Source organism: Halyomorpha halys, unplaced genomic scaffold (assembly GCF_000696795.3).
Source record: "Halyomorpha halys isolate HHAL.00 unplaced genomic scaffold, Hhal_1.1 Scaffold4004.1, whole genome shotgun sequence".
Lineage (NCBI taxonomy): Eukaryota > Metazoa > Arthropoda > Insecta > Hemiptera > Pentatomidae > Halyomorpha > Halyomorpha halys.
The window spans coordinates 1-19,032 of NW_027110537.1; the positions used below are offsets into that span (position 1 = coordinate 1).

The window sequence follows — 19,032 nt, forward strand, 5'->3', positions numbered from 1 at the left end:
TGTCCCAGCTCGCCCGTATTCTCACTACTGTTTGATCCTTCAATTCTTCGAGGGCTGTGATATGGGATTGGAGAGTTTGGGATGGAATTAAAAGTTTATAATTAAATGCGAGCATGCATGTGTCATCGGCATAATTTATGAGGATAGTGCTATAAAATCAAGAATTACAAAAAGAAGTACATCAACCGAAATGGAAGTGGCCTGTTCATATTGTCAGTCTTGATCCGAGAAGATGATCCAAAATTGCTGTAGAGTGCATAACAACAGAACACTAATTACAAGATAATTAAGAGTGAGACTATTTGGCTACTGTGGCCTGGAATTTATCGAGAAAAGTAATAAAGAACTTTCAGTAAATTATCATTTATAGTGCTCAAACACTGCGTAGAAAATATTTTATTGAATTACATCTCGGATATTACTTTTTTTAAATTTTAAAGTTATGTAAAAATTTAATCAGTAAAGTCGTGGAAATTTATGTAAATTCTTAATGTTTATAAACCAGACTTATACCTCCCAAAGCAGAGGTTTTTAGTTCTCTAAAGAATAGAAATCATATATTTTTTTTTTTTTTACTCTTATTATTATTATTACCCTTTGTTTTTGCTCACTATTACTACTGGGTTGAGTGTCTGAGGTTGGGACAGTAACACTTCTGGAATTTCACAACTAATTGGTACATTTTTCTTCCAAACAAAATATCAAGGTAGGTCAAACATTTGGTTCAACAAGTTCAGGAATTGAACTCTAAGGTTTAATTCCTATTTGTTAAAATCATTGTTTATGATTTTATAAACAATAATAATATTTCAAAAATAGAACTATTAAACCCTAAAATAACAGGGAATATATTTTAGTTAAACGAATTTATGTAAAATATACTCGTATTATTTATTGTTTTTGTTTGTTTGAGTAACAAAACATATTTATTAATCCTTTTTTATTTATAACTGAAAGAAAGAAATCTTACACAACTTCTGTAACAACTCATAATTGCACTAATCTTTGAGAAATAGTAAAAAGTCGATACCATAATTATTATTCTGTTTTCAAATCTTTAGTCTAGTAAAAACATAATGAATATCTCTGTAAATAACATAGTGATAAAGAGTTTTAAATACCACTATTGGAATCACTAAATAAGATTTATTATATTTGGAAATGTCTTTTTAAGTTGTGTATTGTGTTATAATGACACAAACAGCAATTAAGGGAAGTAGGTTCTCGCAACATGCAATTCTATTATGATCATCTTGGCGCATAGTTATTTATATTATAATATAAAGAAATAAAGTGGTGAATCTGGAAGTTCTAAGCCGAAACCAACTTTTTATTCACTTTTTATATTATTTCCTTCACCGACCCTTGTTAAAATTCAATAAGACAAGATCGTCCATAACACAATTCTTCAAGTGAGGCGTCGATCCAGGTGGGTAGGTTCACCCATAGTTAACTTTTTTGGGATTCCTCGTTGCTGACCCCCAAAAACCTGCTCATTTCAAACTTAGTGATACTACCATTTCAATTGACAGAACCCTAAGTATATTTAAAAAAAAAAAAAAAAAAATCCTTCCCTGCCGGACCCTCCCCGCTAAGACCCCGGAGAAATAAAAAATATTATTATAAACAGGTTAGGTGCTGTCGGGGAGAAACATTTAGTCGGATTCCTTAAAAATAATTCTTAAAGTTTCAATTTGAATTTAATGATTATGACGACTAATACTCATTTTTTTTTTTGGTAATTTTAATCTGTTTTTAATTGAATAATTATTAAAATATATTCTACACAGAAATTATAATTTTTCAGTTTTTTATTCCCAATACTCATCGGACTTTTTCCCCTGTTCCACGAAATAATATTAAAGGTCCCCTTTACAGCGTTATGTTGATGTCAAGGCCTGAAGGAGTTGCTAATCGTATTACCTACTTAGACCCAATCAATAAACTGCCGAGTTGACCACAAGTACACAGCACTATTATGGATACAAGGTGAGTGAAAGGGCTGTATAATATATCTTTGAGGAGGTATACTTATAAATATTTATGTATAATAACTTATTTATAACCAAGTCAACTACTAATAATTATTCTATTGATCATTTGTTGAATAATTTATTATTTTGTTGAACTAATTATCCCTGTTATTCTATTTTTAAGGTCGTATTTGTAATGTAATATAATACAACTTTTTCATATTTCAAACTAAAAAATTAATGATTTCAATACGTAAATATAACTCCAATTAAATTTTTTTTTACTTTGTTTTATATTAATACCAATAAAATTTTAAATTAATCAATACAGAAATAAATAATATTGTGCTAGATATTTTAATAAATAGGTCCTATTCAAATGTTTCTATTTACATGGAAAGCAAAACAAGCAAGGATTACAATTTAATTCTTTATAATTTTAAAATTTATTCTCGTAAAATTGCCGTTTTGAATCTCCGATTGGAACCTCCAGATCAAAAATTCACACTCGATTTTTCGAAACGATCCGTTAACCATGACATCATACCACTATTGTAGTGAAATAAACATCATAAGAACTATGAGTATTATGTAAAAGAATTTTAGAAGTTATTAAAACGCATTACATATGTTACGCTTTTTCATTTTTACATTTCATCATCTTGTTTCAGTTTTAAAAAAATTAAAATGGACTGAACTATCTCACTAAAATTTTAAGCTAATTTCACTAAAATTTTAGCTCTAACAGAGCTCGTTGTGTTCAACTATTCCGGAAATACAGTTTTTTTTTTTTGATTTTTTTTTTCCAGACATCCAGAAATGCACATTTTGAGAATTTATTTAGTCAAATATCATGAAACCTGTAACGATCAAAGATAATAATTTAATAGCTTAGGAAATGTTCCTAATTACATTTACTTGGCTTCAATGTAAGTGCTGATATCTGTAATTCTTATAGTTGCTGATTCCATGATATTTTCCGAAATAAATTCACGAAATTTTGACATCGATATTTGGAAAAAATGTTTTCGTTATGAATAACTGTAGCTAGGGAACTATCAAACATAATTTGATGTATGTATCAAATTAAGCAAATTTATACAACTTAAAACAGGTTTTATTATTTAAAAATTTAAGGCTTTTCAGCCACCAGTTTGTTATTTTTTGGAATTAATAACATAATTTTATCCAGTACAAAGATTTCTGTAAATTGATAGTACAAAATATTTTTTAGAAAACAAAATTTATTATGGCGGCAAAAAAAAAAAAAAAAATACGATTTTTCTATACTTTTAGTATTTCAAAAAGGTACCAAAAACGAAAAAAAAAATTCAAAACCTGTCTTTGTGAGAGTCAGTTCCATCCAAATTCTATATCTCCTATACTACAACAACCATGGTCACTATACATCGCCAATATTGATAATCTAGTCTGTACTAGAGTAGAACAAGTCAAATTAAACAAGGTTGTTTTATTATTATTTAATATTTATGATTAATCTGGATTATTCTCATAAAAATTGTTTACAATATTTTTTAATTATGATACGAATAGTTTCAAAAGATTAATTTTTGATGATTTTCCTAAACTGAAGCAATTAGTCACTTATTACTAAATTATTAACTCATTAAAAGAAGTATTATAAATTACGAGCAAAACAGTATTCGTAATTCCCTCAAACGTTTTGCATTTAAGGAGTTTTGAAAATTTTGATTGATTTCAGATAATCATTTGATGATTTATTAATCAATGGCAAAAGCACATTTGACAATCAGGAACAGAAAGCGAGGTAAAGGTTCAAGCGAATACAATACAACTGATAGTAAGTAATAAAATGTCATTTTATATTTCCATAAAATGTATTTTTCGTGGAAGTACTTCCACTTTGTATAATCACTTTGTTTTCTAATATTCCATCACTTATAATTTCTTAAGCTCGGTATATTATCACAGCAAAATTCGGTTTATTTAACTTAATATACCATACTATTCATATAACTATATCCATACTAATAACATTTCTCACTAAACACAGTAATATTAAATTATTTTAGTATATCTGATATTTACCGAACAGATTGATAAACTACGCCTCTTCACTTCTTGAAATATATAAAACATCGATAAAAATTTATACAAAACATCAAATTAAAACAAAGGTCATGATTGCAAGCCGAATATAAATAAATGAAGGGTCTGAAAATTAATTTCTTAAAATTTCTAAAATTAAAAAAAAAAAAAATCTTTTTATTATTCTTTTGAATTTCTTCTGAAAGTTATTTTAATTATTTCACTGCTTATTTTTTCTACTTTCTGTTTCACGAATATATTGTTCTCCATATGCACATATTCAACTATTAACATTCATTTATAATCAATAACTTATTTAATAATGTACAATACACTCAATACATTTGTGGTTTTGTACTAAAAGTAGAGACATTTTGAATTTATGAAGAAAATTAAAAATATATATATAACCTCAGAGACTAAAACATTCGTTTTCATTTTACGTTTTAGATTACAAGAAAGATATTTGGTTCCGTTTCCGTCGGAATCTAGAAAAATTCGTATTGGGGCATAATCGATGAAACCGTCAACCCCATGTTGTTGTAATTTTTAGAGATTGTGAAGGTCGTTATCTAATAAGTTTCAATAATGTAATATTACAATCACGCGTGTGTAGGTATATTCCTTGGCTACCTACATTTCAAAAGCAATTTAAAATCTTTTCCAAATTTAAAAAAAAAGAAATTTGTATATTAGTCTAAAAGTTTTCAACTTCATTGGGCTCCATATACTTCTATCGCTTACTCATACGAAAAACTCATTTCGTAAACTCAACGTCGAATTATTAACATTAAAATCTCGGTAGTCACTTAGCCAGTAAAAATTCCCATAAAGTGAAATTTGCATAGAAAAAAAAAGAAAAATGCTTGGAGGAAGCTGTATTGACTTATGTGCAAGGTAAGATTTTAAAAATCATGATGTATGGAAAAGAAGAGAGAACAATCCAATATATAATTTTGAACTACGGTTTTTAAAATTGGATCATTTTCTATCCATACTATAAATTCACATGGACATAAATCTATAATAATATACACATATACATGACTGATTCGGTCAAATATTCTCGCCCTGTTCATTTTTATTTCTGCCTTGCCTCGATTGTAATTTGCTGAGTTTTATGAAACAGCAACTGTAAAATTTACGATCTAGTTTTATGAGGGGAAAAAAACTGTGAATTTTTAAAGTCAGTATTATATATCTTGTTATAAAACCGGCTAGCTTATCAGACAGGGCTGAAATCGTCCAGTTAAAATATACAGTGGCTGGGTTAAAAAAATTTATTTAAAAAGAAAAAAAAATAATCCAAAGGTTTGGAAAACGTTTGAATATTTTTTAAATAAATAACGCAAAATTAATAGACAATGCCAATATATTATTTTATTTCCAGTACTTATATTTATATAAGTTTTGAAATTATTGTAAGTATCCTTAAAATGAAGTTAACTGAATCGTAAGGAAGAAAAATCAGACAGTTTTTGAAAATAGTAAGAACAAACTTTTAAATTATCTAAAGATTTTTTTTTTCGTTACATTATTTTTTTTAAATCTTATTTACCCAATTGCAGTAATAATTTTGTAGTTTTATGGCATTCAGAAATTACTTCTGATTTTTATATGAGGATCTCTTCAACTTAATGTAATAATAGGTTTCATTATAGTTTGTTTATATTTATGTTATTTTTTATGTTCAACACGGAAATGGCTACACTTTTTCTAATCAGAAGTCGCTAACATGATACAAAAGTAACTTTTTTCTTCATGTTTCATTATTTTCTTTATGAGCCTTCTTTCCTACATTATTATTTATAGTTTTAAAAAAAATAAGTATCTGGTGTGGCCCACAATTTTCACTTGCACCCCACCATGAGATGAAATTGATCTTTTGTACGTTTAAAAACAGTGATTTCTATGTTTTTCAGAATGGCAATACTTGATAATTTCACTATTTCTTTCAGAAAGATATGACTATTTGTTGTAGCAACAACCTTAAAGATAGTGAACATTTATTTTCTCCTTACTTAATTACGAAACTCAGTCATATTTTATATTTAGCTATTACTTACTTTTTGCTAACAATGAGGGATGTTTATTAATTTTTAAAAAATGTAATTGAAGGTGCTTTTGATGAAACATTTTTGAAAATCGATCTTTTAAACCCTTTTAGACTATTTCAACAATAATTTTACAAAAATTGTAAGGGCCAGTTTGTAAAAAAAAAAAAAAAAAAAAAAAAATCAATAATATAATAGAACTTTTTAAGCGCGTCAATCTTAGTGATTACGTTTCCATTAACACCTTGGGCAATAACTAAATTAAGTACGTAATTTGAGTTTCACACGTTTTAAATCTTTAAAGCAAGCACTGCAAGAAATCAGCTATTAGCACCAATTTTAAATAAAGTATATTTTTTATAATTTGAGCCATAATTGAGTTCAGTACGTCCAATAGTTCCACAGATACAGTGCAAAAAGCAATGTTTTTTTCCAATAGTAAATAATGCACATTTTGCAAAATTTCGGACTTAAAACGTATATTTCCGTTAAAAATTCACATTTTCACAAACGCAATTCTTCCGCTTACTAAATATCTCATATTTAACTAAATGAAAATAAAAGTATTGTAAAATATAGGCTATTCAGAAAATAATAATTTTCATTCTAGAACATTTGTTGTAATAATTGGGTAATTATTCGAAATTTAGTTTTTAGATTGTTAGTATCAGTCCAAAGTGTACTGTTAATCCCTCCATTTTGTTCCTAAAAAACTATAAACATCTAAAAAAATATAGAAACAGTTTTGTTATTTAAATATATATCAAGAGAGAATCACATTTTAGAGTGGGTACAATATGAACTGAATCTCTTTTACTCTTGATTTCAATCTGGAAAAACAATCATTAATCACATCAATGGTGATTGCTAGAATGATGGATTCTTGTAGAAGGTTTTTATGACAAATAAAATTCGATAAATTCTACTAATTTAACAAGTTACAATCCAGTATCCTTGTCCATAAAATCAATTTTCATCATTTATTTGATGAATTTTGAGATATGCTTTGACGATATATTTTTTTAATTTAATGTGCTAATGTAATGCTTTAAAGACTTACTATTCATTGACTCTTCCATACAAGCATTTTGCAATAAGCATCAGGATGTATAAGAACCGTTACATAACATCCAGCTACGTTAGGTTTCAACCCTTGGAACAAACGCTGCTCTGGTGTACATTTATCAGAAGGGCACATACTGCCAGAAACCACACCATATTTCATCAATTGGCTACTAGTTCACCAGTTTCCCCTTACACCCCTCAACCCTCAAACGTAAAACATTGCTACACACCCACAACTACAATTGCTATAACCGGAATCTTTCATGCCTAGGTTTTTTTTTTCTACATAATAAAATTTGGAAAAATATTATAATTTTCCTCAGGTTAATTATCTTAAGACAGTCTCATAATCACTTTTCTTTTTTTACGTATATTACATGCGTTGCTGAAATTAAGTACAGACTCCGAACTCAGCATTTATTGACATTTGGCTTCATTTGAAATATTTTTGCAAACCTAATTTAGCCTTTTATTTATTATTTTTACTCTAGAAGATGTATTTATAATTATATAGGAATATAGTTTCTTTGTAATTTGGATTTCTTGGCCACCACCTGTACCATCATACGTATATAATTTTTACTTATTAGAAATTTGTACTTAAACAGAATTTGGACAAAAGTTCTTTTGTTTTCTTTATATTTATTGAAAATTATAGATTGAGAATTTTGTCTTATCTTCAGCGCAAACGATCATTTATTTATTCAGACTTAGACTTAATACTTAAGCATACTTTCAACATCTTATGGACCTAGACCGCAAAAAAATTGATCCGACTGCTAAAAATTTATTTTAAAAAAATAAATAAGATTTTCCTAAAAAAAAAAAGTTTGTTCACTCTCATATATCATTAACTAAACATTTCAATGAAACTTACATTACAGTATCACATTCGGGTATCCTAAAAAAAAAAAAAATCAAGTCAAACTATACGGAAATAACAATACAGAATGGCCATATGTTTTGAGTATGAGGTCTCTAAAAAATGATCGAAGACTGAGGATTAGACTTAAGGATCTTATAATGTATAATCCTTTTTTTTTGTGGCCATCTTCTTTTCAGACGCCTTGGAGGGTTATCAGGGATTGTTAAGGATGAAAGATTAGGTTAAGATGGGTAAGGAGTTTGGAATGAAAAGACGCATATCTGTTTTGGGCCAAATCTGCAACGAATGGGATGTTAAGGTCTTGGTGGATGAGTTTATTTGTAACGTAATAAGGAGCATCAAGGATTTTACGTAGGATTTTGGATTGGATGCGGGAGGAATTTGATGAATTGGCAGAGCCCCAGAGCTCAATTCCATTTGTCCAAATTGGTCTGATTATCGTAGTGTATACTAATTTTTTGTAGTGAATGGGATGTTTAGAGCGTAGGTGTTGTAGCAAACGGAATCTACGAGCAGTTTCTTGTCGTTTCAGTCTTGTGTTTGGATTCCAAGTAAGTCTCTTGTCAAGATGGAGTCCTAAATATCGAATCTGTTCAACAGGCGTTAGTAGAGTATTTAGAAAGGATACTATTGGACAGGAGGGTGGAGGTTTACGAGGGAGAGTAAAGGTGATCTGGTGGGATTTGTCAGGATTTATTTTGATTCTCTAGTTTTTACACCATTCTTCAATAGATGTTATGTGTACCTGTAGTGTTTTTGATGCATTAGTTGGGTCGTTGTTTACAGAAAGTATACATGTGTCGTTAGCAGTGTGTTAAGGTGGATTGTGATGTCAGCTGTTTAAATCGTATAAAGAATGGGACCTAAGATACTTCGAATACTACCTTGAGGAACACCGGCGGACTGAGAAATGAGTGATGAGTAGGCTAGGTTATGATTTACTTTAAAGATTCTATCAGAGAGGTAGGAGCGGATTGTATAATCTTTTTAAAATTTTAGCTGAGGGTGAGTATATTTTATCGATGAACATCTCACCCGCTTAGCTGAGTAAGATGTTTATTAAAAAATAGAATATTATCAAATTAATTTTATCCTGCATATAATTCCGAAAGCCAAAGGTTGACGATTTTCTACTGAATTTTGTAAAATAACTTAAATATATATTTTATAGGAAAGTAGTCCGGATAGAGCTCAATAAAGGTACAAATTAGTAAAAACTAGTTTTTTTTTTTTCATTTGTTAGATTATCTTCCAACATTTATTACATACGGTTAACTATTAATCTTAAAATTTAAATGTTTATCCTTTCGAATGAATAAAACTAATTATTTCTTAGATAAAAATGCTTCCAGGTACTTTTGAAGAACTTCTACTACTGCTGTACCTCCTATTGGCATTAATAGTCGATTTCTTACATTGGCTCAAGACCTCACTACTTGACATATCTACTGGTGAACCTTACTCAAAGGGTAATTATTTAGTTAAATATTTAATTTTTTTAAGGTTTAATAACTTTTTAAACATGAATTTGCATCTAGTTTTTCAACAATTATAGTATCAGAATAACGCAACTAAAAATAAAAAATTGTTAATTACTGAGACATGTGGTATATCTTTTGCGAGTATCCTTAATTTCTAATAAGAGTTAAAAACGAATTCATTGGACATTATCATAATCCGACGCTTTCTGAATGAGGTAAACACAAACGATTTGTTCAGGATTTTTGACCGCAAACAGCGCGAATAATAAAAAAATCTCAAAGAATCGAATCATTTTAGAATTCAATTTTTCAGATCAGTCAGTTATCATAATCGATGTATGTACGCAGCCGTTCAGTATACTCCGACAGCGAAGAAAACCCAAATTAACTACCCTTATTTATGCATGCCAAAAAACTTTTTGGATTACTGGATAGTTCAGTAATGGATTATTCCCATAAATTTGTTTTTTTAACGATAAATTATTAAACTAGCTTGAGATATAGGAACTAATTACCAAATAAAAATTATTATTTATATGTTTATAAACAACCAACTTACTTGGCACACGGTTTAATATTTAATATACAGTACTAATATTAAGGTAGTCTAAAGAAGGTGGAGTTACATTTTTTATCGGATCCATAACCCCTAGAAGACGTACTCGGAGGTTCCCGAAACGTTTGATATACTTACTCTCTTCTCAATGAAGAATTAGTGCTTAAGTAGAGAACATTTTATTTATGAAACCGTCTATGGCCTAATCACTTTTATTATTTTTTTTTTTGTAGGAAGGGATCAAAGCTCGACGTTAATGACTGCAAAAAACAGTTAATGATATCTAGACGTGCTAAAAAAACATTCTGTAGGCATGATAAATTTTTTTTAAACAACGAAATAGGAAAATATGATGTCCATATCCTTTCATTATAAACTCCATACTCAAACAAAGCCACTAATTCATATCACTTATCTTAATCTATTCCCAATAACGTTCTGTGAAATTTGAAAAGAAAATTAATTCTTCATCTATATCAGTGATTGGAGATCTAACATGAATTTTGTCCGAACAAGCAACCATTTTTCTATAATAATCTGGATAAAAGCTTATTTATTACATTTACTGTATATGCCACTAAACATAAAAATAAAATGCCTATATATGGAACACTTAAATGACAAAAATACTTAAATGACCTAAGTTTAAAAATACTCCTGCCCCATCTAAACATCCTTCATGATGAGACCCTGGAGTAAATGGTCTGTAAAGCCTTCCTCTTATCCTGGAATCCCTAGGAATATCATCCCTGACGTCTTCCCTCCAAGGTAAGCCCAAGGTTTCCGGACACCATTATATTGAGCGAAAATTGTCAAGGTCTGGAATAAAGGTGCTGTTGAAACAGTATTTTCGGGAGAGACAAAAATAAACCTTCCATTACGAATGTAATGTGGTCGGTCAGTCCCTGGAACGCTTAAATAGACAATCAGTATGAAAGTGCAATGTAGCCCCATTTGGAAAAGTGGTTTAACCGTAGTGCTCTCGTGAGGCGTTGATTAGGAAGGATTGGGAGTGAATAGATAGTGAACAATAGATACATCATATTTTTTCGATGATATAAAAAATATGAAAATTATCTCTCTCAGGCAAATGAAAGAACATAAAACAATATGGGCAGCTGAGAACAATAATCTCGATAAGGAAATCAAAGATAGATGGCAATCTTTGTGGAATGAAAGTCCAAGGAGTAAATTAAAAATTATTAAAAAGGACGTCAAGCCCTGGAGTACCTACAGCCGTAAATGTCGTAGAGAGATCGGACTGACTAGGCTCAGAATAGGCACACACGGCTCACTCACCCCTATCTTATCTCAATACAAACGCCTCCAAATGTCAATATTGTAAAAGCTATTTGACAATTAGGCATAATCTTCGAAAAACGTCACACCTCAATAGCTCGGGATTGAATTTTAAATTCTATACAGAATTGTTTGGAAAAGTAGTGAACACTGAATTGTACTGTTATTGTACATGCTCAAACATCATGAAAAAAACAAAATGTGACTTATACTTCGAATAATAACTATTTTTTAGAGAAAAATATTGTGAAGAATTTTCGACCATAACAGAAGGTAACAGTCAGCAAATAAGAAAAAATTTAGAAATTTATGAGCTTTTCAGGGACAAAAATAATGAAATGAATAGGTAGGATGAACTAGGCATGTCGCAAGAATGGACTTCTGTGAAATACCGAGCGAACTGTCTAGGAAAGTCCTTCATCGAACTGGAAGAGAAGGGATACCCAGCCTCAGATGGGTTGATAGTGTTTGTACTGGTTGAGCAAGAAATGTAATTAAAAAAAAAATTATGGCTGCTGCACAGGAGAGAACAGAATAGTTGAAGCTTTTGAAGGAGGCACTAATACAGTTGCCCCTATGTGTATGTATGTACTTTATGATTATGATATTTATCTTGCAACATAACATTTTTTTTAAGTGCCTTTCGGAACTCTTTATGATATTTTTCTTCCATTCTGCTATTTTTTCACTGTTTTTAAACAACTATAAAACAATTAAAATTTTTATCAATTGTTTTGTGGACAAAAAAAATTAAGATGTATGCAGTAGGGCTTCGTTACTAATATTTCTCCATATACTTTATATTTCTTCCCATTTTTGTTAACGAATGAAATTCAAAACTAATTTAATTGTACAGGAAGAGAAGATGGATGGGAGTGCGGTTAGCGAAGAACACAAATAAGCAAAAACTTATTGTAATTAAAAATTAATTCATTATTATTAATTAACAATAATTAAATAAATGTTTGCTACCTGTGTTCTTCACTGACCGCAACCTCAACCTCATACTATTATTACATACTTTAATTGTATCAGTAATACTTCACAAGAAAAAAATTGAAACCAACAAACGAAATATCATCATACCAACTCAAATCAATCACAATTTTTCATCTCTCTAGCATAATTTGGGGGACTGCTGAAGTTCGCAAATCCTTAAAAACACGAAAAAACTTGTGGAGAGGACAAGACTTTGACTAAAATTCACTCCCACTTTTTTGGTATTACTTTATAAAAAAAAAACATACTTGCATGCTTAATTGATCAAAGGGAGTGCTGAAGGCGCACAAATGTAGCGAAAAAATGTTATATTCATACATCCACGAAATACCTAAAAATTCTACGTTATGAAACGAATTTTAAAATATTTTATAATTTTTTGCAAAAATGCGAATTTATTAATATATGACGAGATATATTAAGATCTGTTTTAAACATTAGATATCATATATAAAATTATATCCCTTACTTCAGATACTTTAAATATAAATGTTAATAAAGTAATTTAAGTTCAATTTTGTTATTTTTTTCTTCTATTTCTTATCATTTAAATTATACATTAGTATATATGGTGGGAATGAGCTCGATGATCCATATACCATCTATTAATATAAAACTGGATCTAATATAAATCTAAAAAATAAGTAAAGAAAATAAATAAATCCAAAAAGTGCATAGGCAACACCCCTGACCATTTTTGAATTGATGTGATCGTCTTGATAAATCAAGCAACATCATTTCGCGACATTAGGATATGGTTATCATGTAATTAAGAATAGATAACAACCAATGTAGCTGTCACCTGGGCCTGCAAATATCTATCAAGGAATATCTGCTGGGCTAATACGTCAGCAATCTAATTATCTTGTGGTCAGCTCCTCTGATTGATGAGGCTCCGTCGTTAGTATTCCCTATTAGCAATAATTTGACAGTCAACAGATATTAGCGAAAATTAATTACTTTTTTTCTGGCAATACCTTTTTTTTTTTTTTTTTTTTTTTTTTTGTAACTTACCATAACTAATGTTCAAACAGATGAAAGAAAAAGATATTTTTTATTATATTCTCTATATTGAGATTAGAAAAATCATACATAATAAATATTATAAAATGCGAAAAATAAGGAGAATGTGCATATCTGGGGAAAAAAAATAATAGTAATCCAATTTAATGTCATATGGTTTGGAATATTACTTTTTATTGAGAAAAATAGCATTTTTCAGAATAGTGACCTATCAGAATGACCGAACTTCTCTTAGATTCCAATATAAGAATCTTCGTGCATTTTAGTATAGCCTTGATAATATTTCTAATCAGTACCCTCCGGATTTACTTGATAAAACTTTTTCCTCAACAAGAATGCAAAGACCTGAGCAATATCCAGTGCAACCAGGCACTCCAGCGGGCTGAAGCCCTCCTCAACAGCGGCCACCTTCTGATTCACCGTTCTTTCCTCTCAAGAAGACTCTTCTTCTGCCACGAACGAAGAGGTTTCTTCACCCTATACGAAGCGAGGAACACTAAATATGAAGAAGAGTCTAATAAGAGTTTCATCAAAGACCTCGGTTCCCTAGCTGAGTATTGTAGGAACAATCTAGTCGGCGTTGTACCACCAATCTTAGCGGGGACATGGGTCCATTTCACGTTCGGCGAGCTCATCTGCACCAAGGTACCTTTCTTCATAACTCACCAGTTCAAGGCAATATTTCAGACAGGGGTCAACGTGAACGCTTTGGACGCCTACTGGGTCTCTTCTTCCTCTTGGTATTTCATGAATCATTTCAGTTTTCCAAATATCGGCAAAATCGTTCTTGGGAATGACGAAAACGATTTCACGGAGCCTGCGTCTCCTAGGGGAGTAGCGGCTGCTTTTAAAGAAACTAAGGAACAGTTCCAGAACATGCGTGCAAACTTAGAAATTTACAATCATAATTGGTCCTTGTCGAAAACTTTTGAAGATTGACAAGTTCTTGTTATTACTAATACGTCAGCATTTAATGAAACCAATAGTAAATAATTCACCTGTTTTATTAATAAAGTATGCCATGTTCACATGTTAATAATCTAAGTTATAAATACTTACATTTACAAACCAAAGAGAAAGATAAAATTGAAATAGACAACGTTGTGGATAAAAATTTGAAAATTTAATTAATAAATTAGCAAAATATTTGTTTTGTCAAGTTTTTTATTTGCCAGTCTGAATTAGGTAGAAACTAAAATTACTATAAATGTTTTTTTAAAGGAGAGATATTTTGAGTTGTAATAAAGGCATTCCATCATCAAAAATCATGAAAATTGGCAATGGGTTCAAGGAATCAGCTGGATGATTCTCTCAATGATGGGCATTTTGAATGTTGGAATTTCATTGCTATCGAAGACTTCTTTGGAGTGGATCGCCAAAAACCGACATTTTTTCTCTATTTTCAAACAAACGGTGGAGGTCATCCAAATAACCCAAAGAACAAAATCGTTCCAGAATTCAATCTCCCTAAAGAATCCTAGATCATATTTGAGGCTTCATCATTTTAGTCTGATTGGCAGGTGGAGGAAGCTCAAATTATGATAAACGTTTTTGCAAAAATTGAATTTTAAAGGGATTTATTTTCTTAATGTAAGATAAAAAAGATGGAGAATAAAAAAAACTGATTTTAGAATTTTTCGTGAATACTGTTCATAGAACTCCTACTTTAAACACTCTTACGACAATACTATACGATAAAGTTGTGTTTATCATGTCTTATTTCATATCATAATAAGTTCAGTCTTAATTTCTTCTATATATTGCTATTTATTTATTTTTCTTGTCTGATAAAGAGTTTATATCATTATATCATTGCCCTCAATTTCGACAGATAGCAATACTTGACAGTAAAAACAGAATTTATTGGAGAAGTTTGTCGGGGGGTGTGGTCAGCAAAGAACAACATAAATAAACAAAACCAAATTTATTTATTTTATGCCGAATTTGAAATGATTGAATGAAATTCAGGTTGAAACGTCGGCATAAAATAAATAAATATGGTTTTGTTTATTTATGTTGTTCTTTGCTGACCGCACCCCCCGACAAACTTCTCCAATCATTAATCTACGGTCAACTATCTACACCTCATTATGAAAACAGTATTTAGTTTTCCCAAATATTCGGGAATATACAATTGAAAAAAATATTTTCTTAAAATTCTAGACTCAATTAATTGTTGTCAATTTAAAACAATTTATATATAATAATATCGTATTTATTTTTACAATTATTATTGCAGAAAGTGTACGAAAAAGGGAAAAAAAAGAAAGTATATGAAAAAGGGAAAAATAAAACAGTAGCCTGTCCAAAAGAAAGTCTATTGATACGAAAAATAGCATGCTTTAGTATTCTTAGAGACCAGATAACTGAATAGCTTCTTTCAACCATAAAATTTACTTGTGCCAACTAATATACAATTGAATTTAGTAATTATAAAATAAAAGACTGAGTACTTGTAACTTGTTCCTGCAGGTGGTGAGACTGAAAGCAAAGAGGCCCCGTTGATAGAGGACATTTACCGAGACCGGCCGCCGTCAGTAAGTATTGTGGATTACCCCTAAATAAACAGTGCCAACGTGAGATAGGGGTCACTTGAGCAGTCACCGTTTTGGCTAGCAGACTACCTATTTACACAAAGTGGTGACCCTGTGTTCTAACACATCTCTCAGCTCCAGTCATGACAAATAGGTGTCTATGAAATTGACGATGGCTAACGTTTTGATACTTATATGTCAAATAACTAATTATAAACCTTCGTGATCCATACATTATAAAAAAAAATAGAAAAATCTTTTATCTCTCTTTTTGCATTCCATTTCGTTCAATAATTACCCTTCTTTGACTAAAAACATCCATTACGATTGAAAAATATGAGGGAGTATAAACCGAGCAAGAATAGTATAATTTTAATTTCGCGTCAAATAAATTTATGGTTACACATTTTTATCAAATAGTTAAGAATTAATAAAAATGTTTGATACCCTTTGTCTTGCAGGTTACAGTGAGGGGGGTCGGCCTCATAGCTGCCTACTCAGGGCGAAGGGCCATGTTCGCCGTGAGCCCCGCCCTCAGAGACGGCCTGGAAGTGAGCAGCGAAGGGCCAGCCAACATCCACTTCCAGTACAAGCTGAAGGACAGCATGTTACTCGTGGGCTACATCGCTCCCCGCCCCGGCCGTTACTACCTCAGAGTCTCAAGGTTCGGCAGATCGGCCCCTGGCTCTCCTTTTGTCCTCACCGTCGAAGAAGCACCTCCTGGATATAGGGGGAATTTCGGAGCTGCACTCTGGAACGACATTCCGGTCAAACCGCCCATATTGTCTGGAATTGTAGACTTCATCACCGAGAAGATGTACTTGGATGAAAACGGACAATTGTTCAAGTTGAATAAAGATGGGACCATATCTCAGGACCGATACATCATTAAAAGAAGGAACTCGGATGATCGGGAGAACACTTCAGTAGAATTACCAGAAAAAACTGATAAACAGACTGACACCAGCGATAACTTTCCTTCCATAAGTCCCGAAAAGGCTAGACCTAAAAATATTACCGATTCTAATACAACAGAATCATTCATGAATGCTAGCCTTGAGAGAATATTAATCAAAGATAATACCTCTTTAGATCCTTATCAACGCTTAAGCAATAACCTTTCTAAAGAACTGAACACTGACCTGAAACTGTTAAACATGTTAGGAACAGATTGTGAGGATTCTAGAATCAATTTAGACACTAGATGTAATGTTTCAGTTCCTAGAATCACTATAAGCGAATACGGCGCGACGGAAGAGCCACTAACCGAGCATAATCATTCAAGGGAAGATCAATTTTTATCGCAGTTGGAATCCCGTTACAGTGCCCGACGAAGCAGGAAATTGGAAAGGGCGGCTAGGAATGATGCAGTTAGCAACGAACCGTATGATGGTCGGGGACAAATTGGAGCCCCGGGGCAGAGCCGAGCCGCTTTTCTGACTGCCCATGACGACACTGTTTGCTTCGTTTCCCAATCTGCCAAAGGCTACAAGGAGTGGAGAAAATATCATCCTTCCAATCTGGCTTTTACCCTAGGTCTCTCCAAGTATCATCGCAACCTCACTGGTATCAGGCTCCTTCATGACATATACAGAGCTGAAGAGAGTCCAGAAGAGAAGGAAAATAATCGAAACCATCGGCGTAAAGGTGTTTTCAACAACAATAAAATGGCAAGAAAATATAGCAGTAATACAAATATAACAACTGCTGATAGAGAGTTAGATATCAACAATCTTGACATTGAAAACATTAACCCTAAAGCGTATAACTCTAAGCAGCTTCCAACATCATTAAGTGACCCAAATTTTCAAACAAGAAAGAACAAATCTAAAACTAATTTGTCGCGCAAAAAACACAGAGAAACCAATAAAATCTCAGGAAGTTTCAGAACTCTATCTCTTCCCGATTTTAATAGAATTTTATCCCTGAGTGTTCGCGGCCTTAGAAAAGCCAAGTCTTGTGGCGATAAGTCGTTTCGTGCTCTATCCTCCAACGCATTATCTACGTCACTAAAAAGTTTATTCGAAAGAGACCAGGTCTACCACGTCGATAAGAAAAGTCGTTCTGATAAAATGAAATCTGTTAACGATGCGGCAACTCTAGTCCGTATTGCTCACTATGGGTCAGGAAAAGAAACAAAACTGATCGAGACTGGTTCCAAGTCTGTTGACGAATGGAAAAAGTATTGGGAAGGTGGTGCATACAAAAAAGATACTGGTGTTATAAAAGGATGTCATGTGGAAGTAAAAGGTATTGTGACCAAAGGGAAAGAGCTATTTGAAACCCACCGAGAAGAAATATATATTGAAAACAACTTAAGTCAAAATTCATCTAGACATAGTTCACCAAGAATTTCATCTGACAAAGATAATGAAACAAGAGAGGAAAACAAAACTGCTTTTCAGAAAGCCAAAGAAATGTTTGAAGGAAATTATACTAGTCTGAAAGCATTTCAAGATCCAAGATACAGGCGTAAGAGAAGTGTTTCTGAAAGGTTTCACATCTCATCACTATCGAAAGATATTTATTCTGGAGTAACTCCAAATCACCTAGGGATACCGAACAGAATCCCAGCAGTTGCATCTCTAGGCTCTGTTTACTGTTATAGCCCAGTTTATCCCCGTTTATCCAGAACTCCATCTCCTGAGAATACATCACATTGGAATGATTTATTATTTTCAGATCCAAGTTATGTATGAAGTGGTCCGGAGTCAAAAAATTGATAACTGAATAAACTCTTAGTATAAAAAATAAAATTGAAATGACATTAATAATTGTTATTCTAAATGCTGCGGGAATTATGTGCTATAAGCAGATGGAGTTAAGCTGGACCTGCAGCAATGTTCTTAAAGGCTATGTTGTAATAAATAAGTAAACAATTAAACAGTGAATGGAAACTTTGTTTTATAATATTGAAACCATTTCTAAGGATAGTTTCTAATGCAGACCTAAATAATACAAACATTAATTTTTTTTAAAACTGACTCAGAATTTTTGTTTATTGAATTAGTAAAAGTTAAAAACTGTTTCATACCAGGTCATTCAAAAAGTCCTGTCGTTTTTTTGGGGGAAATTATAAATAAATAAATATT

The 19,032-nt window shown here is 31.4% G+C and overlaps 1 protein-coding gene across 2 annotated transcripts; it reads left to right on the top strand.

The window, feature by feature from the left end:
• Positions 1-3,690: 3,690 nt before the first annotated feature.
• LOC106691871 (uncharacterized) lies at positions 3,691-19,026 on the top strand. Of its 2 annotated transcripts, none has more exons than XM_014437774.2 (4): positions 3,691-3,795; positions 9,385-9,517; positions 15,879-15,943; positions 16,402-19,026. In XM_014437774.2, the coding sequence occupies exons 2-4, from the start codon at positions 9,391-9,393 to the stop codon at positions 18,637-18,639; spliced, it is 2,430 nt and encodes an 809-aa protein (XP_014293260.1). In that variant the 5' UTR covers positions 3,691-3,795; positions 9,385-9,390; the 3' UTR covers positions 18,640-19,026. The 2 variants fall into 2 exon arrangements, with proteins under 2 accessions (XP_014293260.1, XP_014293257.1); XM_014437771.2 differs by having other exon boundaries at positions 9,401-9,517.
• Positions 19,027-19,032: the final 6 nt, after the last annotated feature.

Excerpts from the sequence above, each read along its gene's own strand:
- LOC106691871 (XM_014437771.2), top strand. The coding sequence starts at position 3,723 with ATGGCAAAAGCACATTTGACAATCAGGAACAGAAAGCGAGGTAAAGGT. Across the intron at positions 3,796-9,400 it reads CGAATACAATACAACTGATA|GTACTTTTGAAGAACTTCTA; the intron begins GTAAGTAATAAA and ends AAATGCTTCCAG. Across the intron at positions 15,944-16,401 it reads ACCGAGACCGGCCGCCGTCA|GTTACAGTGAGGGGGGTCGG; the intron begins GTAAGTATTGTG and ends TTTGTCTTGCAG.